The 21,288-nt window shown below is 40.6% G+C and overlaps 1 protein-coding gene and 1 long non-coding RNA gene across 2 annotated transcripts in view; both read left to right on the plus strand.

Moving 5' to 3' along the window:
• Positions 1-19,170, plus strand: part of LOC110840385 (somatomedin-B and thrombospondin type-1 domain-containing protein-like) — a 125,640-nt gene extending 106,470 nt beyond the window's left edge. Inside the window, exons 4-5 of the mRNA XM_087357891.1 lie at positions 14,209-14,285; positions 16,355-19,170. Coding sequence (XP_087214017.1) covers positions 14,209-14,285; positions 16,355-16,569 — 292 coding nt within the window. The 3' untranslated portion in view covers positions 16,570-19,170. The remainder of the gene's footprint in view (positions 1-14,208; positions 14,286-16,354) is intronic.
• An 886-nt stretch (positions 19,171-20,056) lies between these two features.
• Positions 20,057-21,288, plus strand: part of LOC147875026 (uncharacterized) — a 203,929-nt gene continuing 202,697 nt past the window's right edge. Inside the window, exon 1 of the long non-coding RNA XR_015537596.1 lies at positions 20,057-20,561. This is a non-coding gene — a long non-coding RNA (uncharacterized LOC147875026). The remainder of the gene's footprint in view (positions 20,562-21,288) is intronic.

Consider the following 21,288-nt stretch of genomic DNA (forward strand, 5'->3'; position numbering starts at 1 on the left):
GAAGATAATACAGTTTAAAGATTAAGAATAAATCGTGGATTTAGATTCTAGTGTTACACATGTTTTACTAGATGTTCATGTCCTGGTTTATCTAAAGATTTTCTCAGCTGCTTATATTTTGTGTCATCGAATGGGAAGATAATTATGAATTATGAATTCAGAAAGATGTTGAAGGATTTTTCAGTTCGCCATCCCGGCATCGTGAAGCTGACCACCCTTATAGTTATTTATTTTATTTAGTGTTCTGTCTGACGACAGGTCCATATGAACAGGATCCTTCCATCCTCTTCTCGGACTGGGACCTGTTCATATACGTTCTTGGCAGATGATCCAGAAGTGGTTTACCATTGCCTTCTTCTGTGTGTGAATGGACTAATTGTTGGGATGCCACGGAGGAAAACTCCGTGTTGCCTAGACCACGGCCTTGCCCAACACAAGTTATAAATTCGGGCACCGCCGGGAATCGAACCCGAGACCCCAGGATTACAAGGCCAGCCTTCTAACCGCTAGACCACCTCATCTTATTATTATTTAGTGTTCTGTCTGACGACAGGTCCATATGAACAGGATCCTTCCATCCTTTTCTCGGACTGGGACCTGTTCATATACGTTCTTGGCAGATGATCCAGAAGTGGTTTGCCATTGCCTTCTTCTGTGTGTGAATGGGATGCCACGGAGAAACCGGGGAAGCCTCCGGAGGAAACCTCCGTGTTGCCTAGACCACGGATGGAGTCCTACCTCCACGTCTTAACAGCGTAGTGATTATGTATCATGACAACTTCGTAATTTCGCGTTCCGAGATTGTTGAAGCAACGTAGTTATTTGTTCATTAATATTATAAGTTGTCACGTCACAAAACCATGCCGGATGATTACATTATGGCTCACGTTTCCAGGTAATTATGTACACAGCAAACAACTCTGTTCCGCGATGAATGAAAGCAGATTGTAGGCCGTAATTTCTCATACGTTCGAGTGTTGACATTTACGTAATTAGTGGCGCCTGTAATTTACAATTCGCAGCGCGTGGCAATGTTCCGTATATCCGTCTGTCATCGGTTTGACAGGAAATCTCTGTCATGTGTTGAAAATGGCACAAGGCGATTTTCGTGGTCAGATGGATAGAACTTGTGGCTTTTAAATTAGAGACCAGCTGAGCAACAGTAAGATATTCAAGGAAGACGCCTCAGCAGTAAATGACTCTCATTATTCCTGTAATGACTAGCACAAATTACTTTAAACTAAAGACACGTGTAGTAGGACAGTGACTTATGGAGCTCTTGCGCGCAGGAGGTTTTACGTTCCCGAAGACTGAGGAAACGAACTGTAAAGTTTATTGCCTTTTCTACTCAAGTTCTAGAGGGGAAAAGGAACGGTGAAGAAACGGAAGTTGGGTCTAAGTTGACTTGTGGCTACTACGTGTCCAATCGGACATTTTGGCGTGACTAGACTAATGACTAATATCGCGGTTGAAGGAAACATTTCTTTTGTTCTTTTATCGCACATGAAGACAAAGAATTCAGCATTCTCTTTTCGTATGTGCGACGCAGGTGTACTTCAAAATCAGCATCCGACGATGCAGTTGGTAAACGTCGTCAAACAATTCAAGTATCATTTCAGCGACCGGACATCACTGTAGAGTAGTTAGAGATCCCGTTTTATATTCGGGTGTGAACTCGGCCTTGCTGAGACTAGTTATCCTCAGTGGTTTTACGTGGTTTTCTACAGTTACCCTGCAAACTGTGGGGAAAGTGGTTTAATTAAAATATGTCCGAATCCTTTCCATTCATCACAAGCTCCCTACCAGCCTCACGACCGAAGGCGTTTCCAGCTCGATACTCTGTGTCCATCTCTTGTATCCACAGTCGTTATCACATGATCAGTCGATAGTGTCCTCCAGGGTTACTGTATTGATCTGTGCGAATCAGAGTTTCTGTTATGCGGGATTCTGTATCCGGGGAGTTCAAATTTGTAATTCACTTGGGCGAAGAATGAAAATGTTACGATGTAAGACTTGAGGTTCTCACAGCGGTGAATATGAAGATTTCCGTCTTCTGGGTTGTTGCGCTGTGTAGTCTGGTAGATGTTAACCAACGTTTCAGAGGTCATACTGCCTCCATCATCAGGGCGATGAAGATGGAGGCAGTGTGACCTCTGAAACGTTGGTTAACATCGACCAGACTACACAGCGCAACAACCCAGAAGACAGAAATCTTCATACTCATCGCCCTGATGATGGAGGCAGTATGACCTCTGAAACGTTGGTTAACATCGACCAGACTACACAGCGCAACAACACAGAAGACAGAAATCTTCATACTCATCGCCCTGATGATGGAGGCAGTATGACCTCTGAAACGTTGGCTAACATCGACCAGACTACACAGCGCAACAACCCAGAAGACAGAAATCTTCATACTCTGATGATGGAGGCAGTATGACCTCTGAAACGTTGGTAAACATCGACCAGACTACACAGCGCAACAACCCAGAAGACAGAAATCTTCATACTCATCGCCCTGATGATGGAGGCAGTATGACCTCTGAAACGTTGGCTAACATCGACCAGACTACACAGCGCAACAACCCAGAAGACAGAAATCTTCATACTCTGATGATGGAGGCAGTATGACCTCTGAAACGTTGGTAAACATCGACCAGACTACACAGCGCAACAACCCAGAAGACGGAAATCTTCAAAATGTTACGATTTTTTAAAGCTGACAGCCAGTGTTCGTTCTTTAACAGCACTTATTCAGAAATTAAAAATTACCGCTGTTTTTACTGAAATAATTTGCTCCCACATCAGCTCGTGTTTGACAACATTTACATGGGGCTTGTAAATAAAGCAGCAGTTGAGATAAAAATTACAACTTTTTTTTATCTCAAATCCTTCGGAGTAAATAAAATAAATTAACTTGTAAAAACTAGTAAGAAATTAAACATTTACGTGGGCCCTGTTCTCGGGCCGAATTCGGCCCGCGGCCCACCTTTTGCCTCAGCCTGTTCTAAATCGACCACTTGGTTTTAATCCGCGCCGTTAAATATTCCAAGAATCGGTGAATCGCCAAATGAAAAAGTTAATTATTCGTCAGTCACACCACGAAGTGGACGAACTCGGATGATGCAGCTGTGTGACACATGATCGATCGATTAATCGTTTGTACCGATACGCGGCGTAGTAATTTACGTGACCCATAAACCAGCCACAACAGCGAAGTTCGCAAATACCAAGTGCATTCATGTCTGCGGTAATCGTACGGTATTTACTGATCTGGACAGCGTCGAGGACTATTTATCGAGTCCCTCGTGTTCAGATGTTGAGCTCCTCTTATAGCAGACCAGGTGACTTGCTTGACGTTGTTGGGGGCTGGAAAATATTACTTCTCTATGTTATCCGAGGGAAATGGAAGATTTACTGCTAAACAATGAATAACCTAGGCTCTGTGGCATACCACTCCGTATTTGGATCGAAAAACCTGTTTTATACTCGTGGCATTATTTTTACCACTATTGAGGACATCCAGTTGATTTTATTGGAGGATTATAGAAGGCCATATACGTTTTCTCTGTTGGCATGCAACCTTGAGTGCTAGGCATTCGGATGTCTTCTTTGTTTGCAGAACGGAGGTTGCACCACGTGACAGTAAATCTTGCACGGCTTCACAAGACGGGTTTATTTCCGTGTAAAATCAATTTGTGATATTCCGGAAGTGAAATCTAATTATGCGTTTTTAAGTTTAGCTACTAAATGGCGTAAGTGAAATCACCCTGGTAATAAAACCATATAATACCAAATTACTCCGCCACGGTCGTCTAGCGGTTAGAACGCTGGCCTTGTAATCCTGGGGTCTCGGGTTCGATTCCAAGCGGTGCCCGAATTTATAACTTGTGTTGGGCAAGGCCGTGGTCTAGGCAACACGGAGTTTTCCTCCGTGGCATCCCAACAATTACTCCATTCACACACAGAAGAAGGCAATGGCAAACCACTTCTGGATCATCTGTCAAGAACGTATATGAACAGGTCCCAGTCCGAGAAAAGGATGGAAGGATCCTGTTCATCTGGACCTGTCGTCAGACAGAACACTAAATAAAATACCAAATTGGTTACCTTCATGTCCATTTATCCAAGTGGGTTTGAAGATTTCTGTCTTCTGGGTTGTTGCGCCGTGTAGGCTGGCAGAAGGTTAGTGGTCCTTGCTGTCTCCATCATCAAGCGCGATAACTCATCGCTTCTACACACACTACACGGCGCTACAACCAAGAAGACAGCCATACTTCTCAAGAACCTTATTTAAGAAACTTCATCTGGACAGACGTTCCTGGCATCGGATCCTTTAATTAGTAAAGCATAATTGAGTTTGTAGGAATTCATGTCGTCAGGTGGTGCACAAAAGCTTAACATCTACTCATTACCTCACGCTGTTATTAAACAAAGAACGAGATGAGCCGGACATGTGGCACGCAACAGAATTAGATAGACAGGGCGTGTATCACGCGTGATAAATGCACTCAGGATTTTATTTGTAACACCTGATAGGAAATGACGTCTTCAGGAACTGACTTACATGAAATATTAGTGTGTGAGGATTTGGATGGGACTCAGCTGGCTCAGGACGATCTGGTGAACAGTGCAAATGAACCTGTGGTACCATAAACGCACCTGAGCGACTTATCAAATTTTGAAGAACAAAATTTTTACAGCCCGCACCGTAGATCTTACTTTCTTTAAATCGGAAACGGATTGGATTGCATTTAAATATGAATATTGAGTTTCGGAGGCTGCGTTTTCCTTTGTTGAATATTTTTGTTATTCAACCAGCGTTTCTAATTTACAATCCCTCGGAATAATAATGAAGCCTTCGCCCCAGCTGTTTGGTCACCATACACAAAAGAGGATGAGGCATTCATATTCATGGACGGACAGAGCTGCTTCGTACAGCAGCAGTCATCGTCATTGAGCGTTTTTACTCGTTCCGTGATATGCACGAGATATCTCGCTTAAACCCAGGTCTTCTGTCCCCTATGGTCCGAACAATTCAAAATATCTGTGCCTTGTCGGCTTAATTACGGCTAATGAAGGGGCCCCAGTGACTGGGTGATTGACGGGATGCATGTGTCGGGGTATCACGCCCCGATTTGGTCCTATAGAGGTAAGGCGATTCTATGAACCTTCAGGGTTTAAACGCGGCCCGAAAATTGGCGAGCGAACTTCGAAAAGTGGACTTTGAAGTTAATGAATATGTCGTGTGTACTGACGCGGTCTTTTGAAAAGTTTTTATTTCATTGAACAAACACGACGAGCTAAAACTATTGTAGCAGAGAGGTATGTTATTTTAAAATTAATAATATTAATCTGAATGAATTAATATTTTATTGATTTTGATTTAAAAAAAAATCATCTTCGCTTCCAGAATATGATAGCTGTATTACAGTTTAAACATATTAATGAATTCAGTAATTTTAAGAAACTATAATTTTAGGGTAAACCATCTCTACTACGAGTTAACTTACATTCTATCCTACAAGAAGGCGGTGAACTGGCGTATGTGAACGAAGATGAAAACAAAATATTGGCGTCTTCCTCTCCCGATTAAAAATCGAAATTTCGCGTAGCCATTGAGCAACTGCATTTTCTGAGTTGTGATTTGATAGAAAATAAGGATCACTGGTGCATTATATCCTTATTGAGGATCACCGTTTTGATACAAGTATCGAGCAGGATACTGAAATATCGACTGGTACCAGTAACTCTTATTATTATTAATAATTTCTCTAAAACCCTTATTTGTTTGTAGTGACTACTTAGAGCGTTCGACCACGTTTATTTACCTACTGACGCATTCGGTGGCGGCCTGGAACGCGGTTCAGGTTGAAAGCAAAGAGATAAAATCATGCCATCCTTAATGGTGGCTTTGAAAATTTTAAATGCGAAATCGAAAGATAAGAAATCTGCTAATGAAGAAAGAGAGAAAGAAGGAACATCTTATGTATGTAAGTTAGGGAATTATTATACGCAAAGATATAGTGTGTTCTGCAACTTTCATACTACAAAATTTTTCCAAGTTCTTCCAGAACGTACACTGCCCGATACTGTTAGTCCGGGGCTCACAATATCCCTTGTTCTTAAGCTACGCCACCTGTATTTTACTCTATTGTCTTCGAAAGAATTGGAAGGACTACGCCCCTGTGTTCAGGAAAACACCCACGCATCGCGCCCCCCCCCCCCCCCCCCGTCACGATTACAATTATAACCCTGATTATTGACCACCTGGAAGAATGAAAATTGGGTTGGAGCCTTTTAAAGTGTTTTTTTGGGTGGGTGGAGTGTTCTGTGTGGAGTGTAGAATGAATATTTATAAAGGCGATCGAACTTGAAGCTTATCGGCGAGATTTCTGGTTCTGACGCCGATGAAAATGAAGGTGGTTGTCTTCTGGAATGTCGTGGCTTGTGTTCTGGCGGGCACTGACGGAGGTGTCAGAGGAGCTTAGGGCTCTCGGTCTGCCGAAGAACGTCGCCTCAGCCTAGGACAAAACCCCTGTACGACCTTCAGCTGCGTGACCTGAGGGCTGTCCAGTTACATCAGGTCTGTGGGTCTCTCAGTATCCTTCGGCCTCTAAAAGGATGGCATTGGTCTCAGTACTTACAGTGTGCCCTAAAAATGTTGTAAAATCTAAATCGGTCAGACATGGGTCCAGCGGTGCACCTTCTGGAACAGGGAGATAATCCAGCCGTGGCCGAACATAGTATGAACGTCGTTCGAATTCAGCTGCAGGACATGAACATCCTCTCCACCAGTTCCAGATTAATGAACCGGGTAATCAGGGAGGATAAAAGGATTGAGCTTCGCTCTAACAACATGAACAGGGCGGGACACTGAAGCCTCTCATTCACTCGTACAAAGAGCATAGAAAGCCCCTGCCGCTGAGATAAGTGACTGGCTCCCCCACGGCCATCACCAAACTGCCCTTTCAGGACAGTCACTCGGCCGCGACCAGACACTTTTCCTGTCCTCCACGCCCTTCCTGCGCTTTATTCGTAGTTTTCTTATGTCTCTCACCGGTGTTCCCCTTTTATTATTTTATTTCACTTGTGTTTTGTTTTATTCATTGTCAATCACAGTCGACTGTTATAAACGTTTACTTATCCCTGCCTTTGCATATTTCTTATTTCCACTTTGTATATTTTCGTCTTTTGTTCTTAATAATTTCTTCTCTCTTGTCTGTACTGCACGTGTTGCATTTCCTGTCTGTCTCGAACCTACCCCCTTCTCCTTTGTCTTCTTCACTTTACCCCTCGCCCGCTCCTTACACCAGTTATCAGCCCTTCTCATTGGTCCGGCCAGGGATCTGCGTTGTCGGACCTGCTCCTATATCGAATCCAACTTTTCTGTGCTCCGCGTACTTATCGCCTTGATGATGGAGGCAGTAAAATCCTCTGTAACATGTGCCAGTATCTATGTGCACGAAGAAACATCCCAGAAGACAGCCGAACGCGATTTCTGAACCTTCGGATTAAGTAAAAGAATTGGGATTTTTAAATAGATGGAAAGAAAATTTTATAGTCCAGGTGGATGAGTCTGGTAGTCAACGTAATTTAAAGGATTTTTAGTGGATTTATCCCTCAATTAATGTATTATTTATCACATATCGAAGATGCTAGGTGTCTCAATTGTGATATGGAATTGACCACAATTCCTGAATCCTTAAAATTCACGGGAGAGAATACGAGTAACAGTTAATTTTAGTCATAGACTGCATAAAGTCTTGAGATGCGTGGCCTATATTAACGCAGAGGTGATGTAGTTTCTAGAATATCGTAATCTTCGTTCTTGTGAATTCGATTCTGTGCACGTCTCTCGGGTTTATCCAAGAACGAGTTTTCCCTCTGTACCCCATTTCATTGTTTGTATTAACATTGCGGTAATTAATGCAAAAGTTAAACTCAACTAAAATAACACATAGGCGGTTACGTAACTTAACATAACGTACTCTGTGTTTCCGCTGTGTCGTATCGTAGCTGAGATAATATAATTTACTCTCTTCCTACTTTCCATAATGTAGGGCCCATGAAAATGAAAACCCCTCTTTAAATAACCAAAGAATCGTAAAAAAAAATAATAAAAAAGTAATGTAGTAGTGAGCTGCTTTTGTTTCAAGTGGAATTTGGTCTATTTTGTTTCATGAAAATAAGCGACCTTCAGAAGAAAATGTTACGAAATTTTTTGTACTCTGTAAGTGGATCCTTCCTCTGTGTACACCAACGAAAGCTTAAGAATTTTCACAGCACGTATTTACACTAATGTATGGATTACGCGTATCGACTGTGTCATAACGAAGTTCTCCCCGAAGACAGAAGGTGTCATGTCTCTGAAATGTAGAGTACCACCAGCTTGGCACAGAATATAATTCGTTACACTCGGAGGCATATCGCTGCATCTGACGGCCTGTCAATGCTTGCCTCCAGGAACAAGAACATGAAGCCATCTTCAGTACAAGGCAGTGACGTAAGAAACTCGAACTTCCTGTCGGAAGTCACTGACAGAGTTTCTTTTTTACGACAAGAGTGTGGAATCAATCGATATCGCACTGGACAGCGTTTTATCTTCAACCGAGGTCCACCGAGGGTCTGACATATCGCAGAGCGGACAGACAGACCGGTTGCTTCATACATTACTTGAAGACTTTGTATCAGTTGAAGAACATGAGAGGAAAATGTGTGGACAAGACAGCATGCAGCTCCGTCCATTGTGACCATAAGCAGCTGACACGCGAGGTCGGGACAGAACACGCGCTCATCATCCAAACGAGGACACCCAGAATGGATAAAGCGAAGTCCACTGTCGGAAATGAAATTCGTTTTGAATTTGAAAGAGCTGGGGGGTATTTGAAAAATATCATAGGGACAGTGGCGTTTTCGTGCTAATAAAAGTTCACCCTAGTTGAAATATTTTTTACAGCTCCACACTGTTTTATAAACACTGTTCATCATGACCTAAGGACCATTGAATAAGAATATTCAATTTCGCGACCTCCCTGCTCCACCCCCCCCCCCAAAAAAAAAAAATTTTCCGGATAGCTTAGTAGACCAATTTTATATTCGTTTAATTTATTAAATTCACAATTCTGTATAGTTATTTATTTAATTATATTTATGTTAATTCTGTTACTTCCTTGCAATAGTTTCAGTTTTGTGGTATTTTTTTTTTGGGGGGGGGGTCTAGCCCTGTTCTGCAGGAACTGGACATCCGCTTGTAAGGAAATTAGGGGCAACTTAAGTGTTTTCTCGTATTCTATTTCAGTTTCAATGTTAACTTCTTTTGCCAAAATTGGTTTTAAATTATATTACACGCTACTTGTTACTGACATCGCCATCTGTGTCACTCATTACGTCACTCAGGCCTTTAACACAACCTTGAAGATAGAAAATAGTCTTTTCTGGCTGACTTCCTGAGCTAATCCGTTCTCTACCTTTTACAATTCCCTCAATCAAACCCATGACTAATAATTGCACGTGGACTGTAATCGAATTGGTGAATTCAGTGTGAACGGTTACAATATTAGCGCTGCTTGTTGTGGTACTATTGGATAATAGGCTAGGTGTGCTCTAGAGTCGGTCTAGAGGCAGTCTATTGAGGAAAAACCCTTTGCCCGTGCCGGGAATCGAATCTCGGTTTTCCAGTCCGTAGTCAAGTACAAACCTGAGTTATCCCCACCGATTCTACTGATTATCAAAGAGGGTGAGATTGGTCGGGACTGTAACACGCACGGGTGAGATGAGACTTAGGCGTTGGAGGGAGGATGTTTATGGATTTGTAGGCCTCAAGATACTGGCGGCGGGATTTTGTGAACGCTGTAATGAACATTTGAGTTCTATAAAAGACGGGAAGTTTGTAAACGTTTTATTAATCTCAAAGTATTACAATTTTTCCACCGTTTGGTGACTCCGTGTACGAAGACGTTTGTTACAGCGGTGTTAAAGAATTACAGCGCGGATGAAGAAGCTTGGGTAAAGAGTGTTTCTGTTTGCCTTTTGTTTGTCTTCTCGCTCTCTTCTGTCACGCTTTACTTTAGTGGAGGAAGGCAGAGGGCGTGCTTTTGCTTAATGTGCTCCTGGCTGCAGTCAGGAACAGTCGCCCTGTCGCACGGTACAGTCACTTTCAAACTGCGCCGATCGTCTGAATCTATTTCAAGATACAGTCCACGACTCGGTATGGATTTCTACACCAACTGTGTTTGTTAATACGCTCGATCGCCAAGGCGGCTTGAATCTGCATAAAAATTCTTGTAGTAAAACGATATAAAGTTTTAATCCTTAAATAATTAACGTTCAGTTGATAATAATAACATATAAAAAACATAGACCGACACAGTCTCGTCCCTGTGTAATTAAACATGGGTCTTGGCCACCTCCTATCAGAGGTTTCTTAGTCTTTGAAGTGTGCATCTGTGAGTAGTGAGCGACCAGCCCACTGTCTCTGCACAATTTCTTCTTAATCCTGATTTGTCTGCTAGAGCCATCTAGTAGTGAATCAGGAGAGACTTGGGTGAGAAATGGCCGCTGAATTTTGCTTACGAAACATCTCGTTTATGCTCAGGAGGTTCTTTTACACGCCGTAAATCTACGACACGGCACCGTCGTCTTTACTTCCCCTCCGAGGATCACCCTCAAAAATCCATCGACCTCGGCCGGGTTTGAACACGCTAACCAGTAGTCCGCCGAGGGCGACGGCCTACAAGTTCACCTTACTTTAATCTTTGGATTTGTAGTTAACGTAGTGGAACAGCAAGAGGTTGGACTGAATTCGTAAAACGCCTGGAAATTTTGAGCGCTTTCGACAGTCTTTATGTTGTAATACACGAACAAAGCTTGAAGCTTTTTTTTTTTGGTCAAAATAGTACTTTGTAGGGTTTGACTCAACGGTTTACATTACATTCATCTACCACAGACCCATCTTAAGCGTTACCAATTCAAATTAAATAAGCAATGTCTTAATCAAACTTATCTCAATCGTAAAGCATGTATAAAGGAAATATTTAGAATAAAGCCAAAATATAAACTTCCTTTCCGTATAGACGTATTTACGTCAAATTCTCCGGAACCGTTGTTCCACTGTCACTTTTAATTTTTACTGTCAACTTTCGTAAGTTTCGTCCGACCAACATTTTTACGATATGGAGTTAACAAACGTTACCTTGTAGTGGTTGGTATTCCTTCTAAGAGCTCTGGAGGTTACAAGGTTCAAATCTCGGCTGATAGACTGCCTATTTTAAATTAAATTCATCGTGGTTTCTTACAGCTTTTGATTTGTTAATTTCTCTTTGCAAAATAAAATTTGACAAAGACGAAGCCTCATCCGATATGTGTAATTCCATGGGGCAGATACCTCCATGAGGAGCTGCTTCAAGCACAGGTGGTGAATAATTTTACCCCAGCTTCTATAGAACATGTAGGTTCATTACCGTTTCCTCAGGAGCCCTTCTCATGAGACAACTGAATATGACGGTGGGGGAAAAATGTCATGATGAGAATCTACTCAATTTGTACTCTTGACAAAATATTCGTGAAGTGATGAAGACAAGGAAGGTAATTTGGGGTGGACATGTAGCACGCATGACAGCTGCGTCGGCCTACGTCCTTTTAGTCGGAAAACCTGACGAGAATGTCTGTGCTGGGAAACCGAGGCGGAGTATATTTTGAAAAGAGGATCCCAGACAGAATGCGGGCGGACTGGATTGGTATAGGACGCCTGTGAACGCGGGTTCCAAAAAGAACGTGGAGTTTCTCGACTGAGTGACGGTCTATCAACTTTCAAAGGCCTTTAGTACGTGTCGTTTGTGTTCAAACACATATTTTGATATTATGAGCCCGAGGTCATTGTCAGAGAGATAACGTGTGTCAATGATTCTTGCAGGGTTATCAGTTGACTTCGTGCACGTGTCAAGAGGGAGAGAGAAGACGAACAAAAGATGGGGTCCAAGGAGACTGTAATGTATTTTTTTTCTGGAATGACAGACCACAGCTCGAAAGGCGATATTTTCGGGTCAAGTCTGTTCTTAGGGTAGAGGGGGGGAGTAAGATGAGAGCTTGTTCCTTCACTTGCTTCGCGTTTTAATGAATTCTTTATACAGTTTAAAACTCAATCCGACGACAGTGACGCACATCGGTAGAATATTCGAGAGGTTTACTTCTCGTAGATAGGCCCCGGGACGAATTAATAAAAGAATTGGAAAGTTGCAGCGGTGTTCATGAGACCATGTCAGATAGACCGCTGTTGCGCTCATGTGGTCCCGAGGTCCCAGTGTCGCTGAAACCACGACAGACAGACAGACCTGGAGGGGCCCGAAAGCGAAACCAGAATCAGGTCCACGCAAGTGTAAAACACCTTGCCAACTTTCCCCGTGACGTCAGAATCAAGGTCACTGGTTTCTGGTTGCTAGGCCGCTGCTCATTCCAGTTGCCCAAAAGATGTCCACGTGCAAACATAGTATATTCACGAGAAGAACCTGGATCATTCTCGAACGTTGCTCCGGTCGGGAAGATTTTAGCAGACTGGCACCGGAAAGTGTTTGCCTGTAACGAAATGGCTGAAATTACTGTCGTACCGATTTCAAGCAGTGCATCGTCTACAAAAACAGAATACGATACAACAAATTCATATTTTTGTTGGTTTCATCGGTTTGTGCTTGAAAGGGGTTTCGTGTGTAATTGTCGGGGTTGCGTTTAAAATGGAACATTCTGTAGATTCCTCGCACGTAGAGAGTAGAAATTTGTTTTGATTAATTATTGGTTCATTTAATGGTACTTTTTAAATCTCATAACGTACGTGTCACAAATAATTACGTTTTGTACACTTTATAATTTACTTCGTCTAAAATATTGTATTTGTAAAGATCCATATATGTGAAACGGATATTATGCGCTAAAATGTCGAGAGCTCATCTCGTATTTTATTCTCTCGAAATAAAATGTGTACGTATTCTGTGAAGTTTTTCATCAGAATTTTAAGAGGCCCTATAAAAATAAAGATAAAACATTCTGAAGGGTGATTTGTATGTTGTATGAAAGGGCGGGGGTGTGTTCCGTTTGGGGCCGTGGCACACTACAGAGTCTACCTCTCTATTGACATGCACACGCATTGACGTGTTGCAGTGTAACCAGAATACGAAAATTTACTACCCTATAAATTCTATCGTGCACTCCACCCCTGACGACTCACGCCCTTGTACTGCATGCATCATGTAGCATAGGGCCATCAGGGATGAAAGCCATACAGCTTTCTGGCTATACTGCAGTTGACATGTTGGATTATAAATTGAGGTTGTCATAAACCGATTTACGGTGGAGGAGGAGGACGGGGTAAGCCATCCATCGTAAATCGATTTAAATATTTTTATATGGGATACACGAGAGGAAAATATAGAGCCCGGTCCATGGCAGTTGCTCTGGGCAACCAAACCAACACACGTGTAACTTTTCAGTCAGAGGCGACATGCAACAAGTGCAGATTGACAAGAAGAAAGTCGCTGACACTCTCCGTTGCATGAAAACAGAAGGTTCATTACTGTATTTACAAGAGCCCGATACTGGCCCTAATCGACAGCGGGATGAGTCGAGTGCCACAGCTTATGAGCGCGTCTGAGACGTGGCCCAGTACTTTCATGTTTTCAAGCGAAGTCGTATGTGCTTTTCTATATCCCTCACGCATGCTACATGCCGTATCCATCGCATCCTCCTAGACTTGACCCTAATAATATTTTGTGAACATTACAAGTTATGAAATACCTCATTACTTAATTTTCTCCAGCATCTTGAAACTTCTCTGAAGGTCCAGATATTCTCTTAGCACCTTCATCTCAAACAACTTAAATATATGAGTAAGTGGGATATGTAATTGGTTGTTTTTAAAAGATTTAAGCCGAACAATGTATTTTATTCCACGTTAAGTGAGACATTTGTCGTCTTAGGTTGGTTGATGGATTGATCTGAGCATGATTTCCAGATATTGTGGAATAAATAGACCGGGACTGTCGACAAGGCTTGATTTCTTCTAACTTGGGCCTTCAAATGTTTGATTAGGATAGTCTGGTTATTATAGTCGTATAAGATGATGTGCCATTTGTCAACGTTGAGGATCCGTCATGTGTTGCATAGATTAAGTCGGCTGTAAGACAAACATGCTTAACCATAATTGCTCTCTTGTTACAGGTACTGCGTGGAATTTGAAGTCCTGAAGGCGTCCAAAGCATGCCGAAAGGAACCGAACTTCTCTTCACTTAGAGAAGGTAAAATCGAACTTTCTACCACCTTAAGACCGTCCAGAATAGTCCATAATGCCAGTGAGGAGGACTTGTTGGTCTCAACACAATATTGTCAAAATTTCCAAACGTTAGGAACAAGTCACGCAACCCACGTTAAAATATTTATTGACGGATGCAGTTAAATGTATTTCGATGAGATTAATAACACAAAATAGCCTACGCAGGTCGCGTCATGTCGTCTTCCAACGATCGGAGTGCGAGGATGTCTTTTTCATAAGTGCAGCGAGTGTTCGTTGTCGAACACTAATTGGCGTCTCGTTCTTACGTAACTTGTAGCAATGATTTTAGGGATACGTTAACCGATTCTGGTGTGCCGGAAAAATCTACGATATCTCGTCTGATAAATTTTTTCCATGACACAGAAACCGTTCCGGTCGCCCTTCGGTATAAGTGACGATAGTTTGGACGATATTCGTCGAACTTTGTCGAGCTTTCCCCGAAAGTCGCTGAGAGAATTTTCTCTTCAGAGTATTTTATCTCGAGTAACTGGACATAACGCTACAAAGACTTTAAAACTTGATCAATATCGTGTACGTACGCACGAATTCAAGGATTCTGTTAAAGGAAAAGCATTGTTTCACCTGAACGGATACGTTAATAGCCAAAACAACAGAATACGGAGTTTTGAAAATCCACGAAAGACCATTCTAATGTTTGTGAGTCGGAATATGGCGTGCTCTACACGGTTGATAACTGATCTCATTTTCTTCTGTGAAACGACAACAGCTGAATGTTATCAGGAACTGATTATGAATTTCATTTCCTTTCTGGAAGTAGACGAACAAGACTGCTGTTTTCAGCAAGACGGGGCTACGACGCATATATCAAATCAAACGAAGCAAATACTGAGCGAATCCATCGGTGGGCCAGTTGATTCCTGTGTTTATCATCATCGGATTTATATTTGATGGAGAACGTGTACAAAGAAAAAGCAACCGAAAACATTAGAATTATTGAAACACGGTATTAAGTTGTGCATTTCAAACGTCACTGTGAATCTGTTCACCGGGTTGCATCGCCGAACACGTCATGACGTAACATTGCTTTCTGTTTTTTTTTTATTTCGATGTAATCTACGTCTTTTGTATAACATGTTTCAGAAATGGGTTGCGTGACTTTTATATCACTCTTTGTCACGTTAATATACCATTCCTATTTGAATTTATACAGTGCACGCCATCTGTCGACATGAAAAGAAAAAAATATTCATGTGATATTTGAACAATAGAAATTACACCTCAGTTATCATGAACATTTTGTAACAGAACAGGGCTTTTAAAATAAAAGAATAATGTGGAAAGGGTTAGAATGTGAAATAAGGGCATGTCAAAGAAACTAAGTCCCTATTGCGTCACCATTGCGAAGATAAATTCGTTAATGCGTTTGTGACCTGTACCGCGTATAACCAAATCATTCCTTGTACTATCGCAGTGTTCAGCAACTTATTTTTACCCGCGGCACACCATAAACTGACAATCACACGTGACACCACAGCACGAAAGGCCGCCTCACGAAAAGTGGTGTGACACTTACACATGGCCATAAATATGTATTCACGTATAAATATTTGTCCTGTTAAAAATACATATTTTAGTGCAAATGTTTGTGTATCAAAATGCCCCCTACTGTGTGGAAATTAAAAGTGAGAAATATGTTTCGTAAAATTTAAATTATCAGCATCTTTGGCCTCCATGCGTTCTCTTGCCCTTTAAATTTTTTCTTCCCGTTTTACTGCGACGCAGCTCAAGCGCGGAATTATTTTGCGTCCACTGTAGGTATCCTTCGTGCATTATGCCCACTTTACACTGATGAACGAATAAATGACAGCTCATGTCTGTATGTTAATGTACATATTTCATCTCTAGTGCTTATACCAAATAAAATTTGGTGTAAAAACTTTATTTTAGGCAGTATCGTTCTGTAAACATTCTAGAATAGGGAGTTGTACTGCAGACACGTGACCGGAAGAGGTGCTGTTGAACCAGCCTTGAGGTCAGTTGAACGTGTTTGATGCTGTGTTTTTATTGTCAAAGGTGAACGAGTGTGCGTGAGGTGCGAAACGCAGGCTCTGCGTAAGAATCTGGGGTACCGATGCGCCGGCCACGGAGTAGAGGACCGAGCGACTCGCTGGACCGCTCTATCGGCCCCTCACTGCCACGGCAAGTGGATCCGGCTGGAGGCGGGTAGCAGCGTCCACGATGCGTCTTGTCCCACGTGCAAAAAAGGCCCCGATTACATATTCGTCTGAAGTAAAGACTTTAACTGTACAATTTGTTCCCCCATGGTTTCTCTTCCATTGGCGAGAGAAACCGCGTAAGTGGACGAGACCAAAATGCCGTTTCTTTTTGTAAAAAAAAAAATTAAAATTAATAAATATTGGCAATGCGAGGTTTTGTAACAGTAGCCACAGAGTCTGTTCAGTTACGAACGAAATATCTTGTTGAACGTTGAAGTAAAATTCCCTTGAAATTAAACACGGATTCAAAAGAGAGGTTCTCCTTTAATAAAATGCATATTAGCTAAATATAGCTTGCAGGTAACTGACGTTAATTTACGAAACGTGTAATGCATTTTAATTAGAATTTAAACTGAATTACTTGCAATTCAACATAATTTTCTTTTATATAGTCGTTAAGACCGAAACACTTTGATATTAAAGTCTGACGTAACACAAACTATATTACCCGAAATGTTTTGTGTTCGTCAGAGTCAATATGGTAGAAATAAAATTTATATTGTGGGAACAAAAATGTTTCTTTGCTTTTTTCCATTCGTAAAAAAAATCAAACTGCAATACGAAAGATCTTCTGTACCATACGCCTTAATAGGCACTGATAATGACTATAGTTTAAATATTCGGCTAATCATCGCCTACACCATAATCATGCCCGAAACAACTCGTCTACAATTTACAACCTTCTTGACTGAGTACAGGAGATTCTGTATCAAGGCATTATCATTATCGAAAAAGACCCAGTGTGGCTTGGCTATTAATTTGGAAGCCGTGTACAATTAGAACAATGTTAATTTAAATTCCCTTCCTGAGTGTCACTTAGAGTATTCTGTTGGTTCTTAATCTATCTTAAAATCATTTTAATACCATTAACATCACACTGCATTTAATTGAGAAACGGTTTGTAATTAATACTCATTTTTATTAAACAATTTTAATAATTAAAATTACTGCCATTAATATTGATCTCATTTTACAATGAGCTGAGGAGTTTGGGAAACATTTAATGCTTATTATTTATGAAGGGTCCAAAATATGAAATTATATTAACAAATATTTCATAATCTCTGAGTTTTCACATAAACACGTGTTTTTATGTAACCTTTTATTACCAATGTAGGAATTATATTCTACTTTATTTTACTTAAGATGTTTTCATATTATGTTTATTTTGTAAATATTACTGATGTATTGGCTCACAAGAAATCACAGCATTTTGTGTTAATATTACATTAATTTTTATTGTTTTCTAGTTAGTGATTGTCATACAATTTTGCAGACAACTGAACGGATTATACAATATCAGTGTTACTTAATGCGATGTCAGAGCCCACTTTTAAGTGGCTCAGTGTCTGACAAATGAATTAACATCGCGATGTCTTCAACGTGACGTCACTTCCTTTCTTTGTCATCGCATTTCTTTTGTTCCGCGTAGAAGTTTATTGACTAATAATCAGGCGTATTCCACGCGACGAAGTGGCCCGTAAGTTGGTACGAGACACGATAGGAGGAAGGAGAGAAATACTCAAATGTAAAATAATAAACCAATGTATACTTTTTACTTAAAATAATTGGATAGAACTTTAAAGAACTTGAATTTTAGTTACAATACATGTGTTCTGCTACGTGATGACAAGTCAAATTTCACTTCAGTCCCATTGTTGAGGTTATCTGCTGATATAATCGTTCACTTCTTCCATTTATACAAGCATAATTTGCTTGTTTCGCTCGTATGATTGATGGGTTTCGTCAGAGATGAGAAAAGAACGAAAAGATTGAACATGGAACAGCTTTGTTGATCTAAGACACTGGAAAAGATGGTATTCTGAATGCTGACTCCCTAAAAAGGAATTCTTCCACCATACTTACACAAATGTCCCTATTTTATTATTACGTAATGGCTTTTTGAAGACTTCATATGGTATAGTCGGCACAGTAGTTTTTGTTCGGTGGAGAAGCTAGCGGAGCTGGCGGGCGGGCCTAGTCTGTGTACCTGAGGTGGCACGGTCAGCGTATTTCTTTTGTTTGGGCGTTCAGTCCGAGACTCGCTCCTAGCCTTCCCCTTGAAAATTCCGCCGGCCAAAAACTACTGCACCGATTATGAAGCGAATCTATTACATATAATGCTAATCCATAGCACACGTGACAATTAAGATTCAAGGTAAGATCTGGTAAATGAAATATTGATAAGAATCGTTACAATAAAAGTAGTTTAATACTAATAATAATGTTTAATGTTTATCCATATATTTTAAATATAGAATTTTTTTGGAGAAAATACTCATTAATATATAAGTTCTTATTACATATTCAAACGAAATAAGTGATTTAAGGATTGTAATGTGGTAGAACAGCTTTGAGCTTTCTGGGCGCTTTGTTCTCCCAGAATTGTGAGGAAGACAATGAAAGTTGTCACAGTAAAGACGAACTTTCCATCTGTTTTACAAAAGCATATTTATAGCATATCATTTTCTAAATGACTACAATCCCTTGTGAGAAAACATTTGCATATCGTGAGTTTTCTTTATTGTTTTGTAAAATGTGATGCATCAAATTATAGTACGTAAGGTACTGTGATGAAAATAGTGAAATAAAATAACATAAAACAGTGCAAAATTTGATTTCTTTATAATTCGTTATAAGAAGTCCTCAGATCGAATCCCTCTTCATTATTTGTGTTTAAGTTTTCAGATCTTGGATTTCAGAATATGACTCGCGGTATTTTAGTTATAAAAATTAATTCCCGCTCAGTTTTATAGCTGGCCATGGGCTGAAGAACTTCAAATCGAGGCAGAGGTAAGAACTTGTCTTTTTTCCACTATTCGCACATCACTTATGGAGCGCATTCAGACTCGTATGCAGTGGATAGTACAGACTGATTTTTCCACCGTAAAGCTCAGGTTTTTAAACCGGCCATCAGTATCTAATCCTTGGGCTAAAAATGTATGTTCGAACTCAGGACCCCTTGTGTTCGAGGAACCAAAACCCACACCTTTGACCTCACACATTACGTATCGTTATTTAATAGTTTAATAACAATTCACAAATTATCTAATACAGTTCAGCTGTAGATATGACAAATAAAGACTTAGTCATAGTTTATAATAAAAGTGTGCGTTTAAAATTACATATAGTTTGTTTCATTAGGCCTATATTGATTTTTAGTTATATGTACCTGAATAGTAATGTATGTTTTCAAATTAAATAGGTGTCCATTTAATACAATAGCAACTTTTATATCAGTTTTAATAAAGATTGACAAGAGGTTTAAGGTTAAAATGTTTCCGGGTGTCGAAGTGTGGTGCTTCTGGTTCATTTAACCAAAGATGAGTACAACTAGAACGTTCCGTGAAGATCTTATAAAAAGTTAAGTTGCCGGTCCTGCTTTTGACGTTGTGATGAAACTTCATTTTGACTGAAAAAAAAATCTAAGCTTATGGCGGTTCGATTACTTTTCAGAAATTACAAACACATATATCAATCACTGTCTCATCACTAGTTTCTTATTCATACAATTTCTTTGATAACTGGAACTTTTTTCCGCATGAACACAGACGCTAAACTGACTCACGTAGTCTTGTTTACGTCTGTTCTCGTCATGCTGCCTTTCATGTAGGTAGTTGAGAGGGCGCTCAAAACAGCAGACGGTCGTACAGCGCTGTGTGATGTTCAATTTGTTGCTAATGGCCGGTGAGTGTTGAAAGGGGAAGTTCGTCTGTTACAAATATGAAAGCAAAAAGAGCCGTAGTGTAGTAGTTTCTTGTGTTGTTTTTATTATTATTGTGTCAGTGTTAATAATGCATAGAGTGTAACCATCTTGTGTTTAAAAAAAACAGTTGACATCTGCAGCCAGTCTTGTGACTGAAGTTCGTTGAATTCTCCCCAACAAAGGAAGCTATTTATAAAGCTGTGTGTTCTTCGGTTTTTAGTAATTGTGGACTGTGCAACTTGATATATTTTATTGTGATTGATAATCGGCAGACGGATATGGCTGTTTCTTCATGGCTGTGAGTACAGATAATCAGTTTTATGAAAGGGAGTGCATGTTTCTGTATCCAGAGCAAGTGTTGTTTTTTATCATGTCACAGGCTCGTCCTTCCAGCCAAGTTACGTTGTCTGTCTCCCGTGACCGATCCAAAATTGAATTTCAGACTGCTGCAACATCTGTCAGGAAAATGAGTAGTGAAAATCGCTTCCGGGATATTTCGTGACGTAATCAATTTATACTAAAATGATATAACTGCGTAAACAGACAAGTATATATTTTTTTCGTCAAGGGGGTGGAATTTGGAACATAACGTGATTAGTAGAGTGTAAATCCGATCTTGCTTTCAGTTATTTCCCGAGAAGTAAGGATGCCATGTCACTTCAATTCCCGTTGCAGTTCTAATCCTCGCTCCATTTCTCCTACCTAACCTTCAAGAGCCCATTTTGACTGAGTTTTTTTACTATAATGTAAAAGCCCATCATGTGGATCTCTGTAATAATTGTCACTAAATTCCATGCTTCAAGGCCACGGGAGGGACTTCACACACACACACACACACACCTATTCCTTTCCGATCCTTTCAGCTCTAGTTCAACAGTACAGCGTTGCCGTATTTGCTACGTTCCAAGTTTTGTGCTGTTTATCACAGCTGGGCTGTTCGCGTTGCAACGCTGTACACTTTTGCCGTGACCTTGAAAACATGCAAGCTGATGGCGGCTACTTTCGTGAACTAGAGTTCCCACGGT

The sequence above is a fragment of the Zootermopsis nevadensis genome, unplaced genomic scaffold (assembly GCF_977971745.1).
Source record: "Zootermopsis nevadensis isolate Lab colony 2312 unplaced genomic scaffold, Znev_1.0 Znev_ptg000002l, whole genome shotgun sequence".
NCBI classification, from domain to species: Eukaryota; Metazoa; Arthropoda; class Insecta; order Blattodea; family Termopsidae; genus Zootermopsis; species Zootermopsis nevadensis.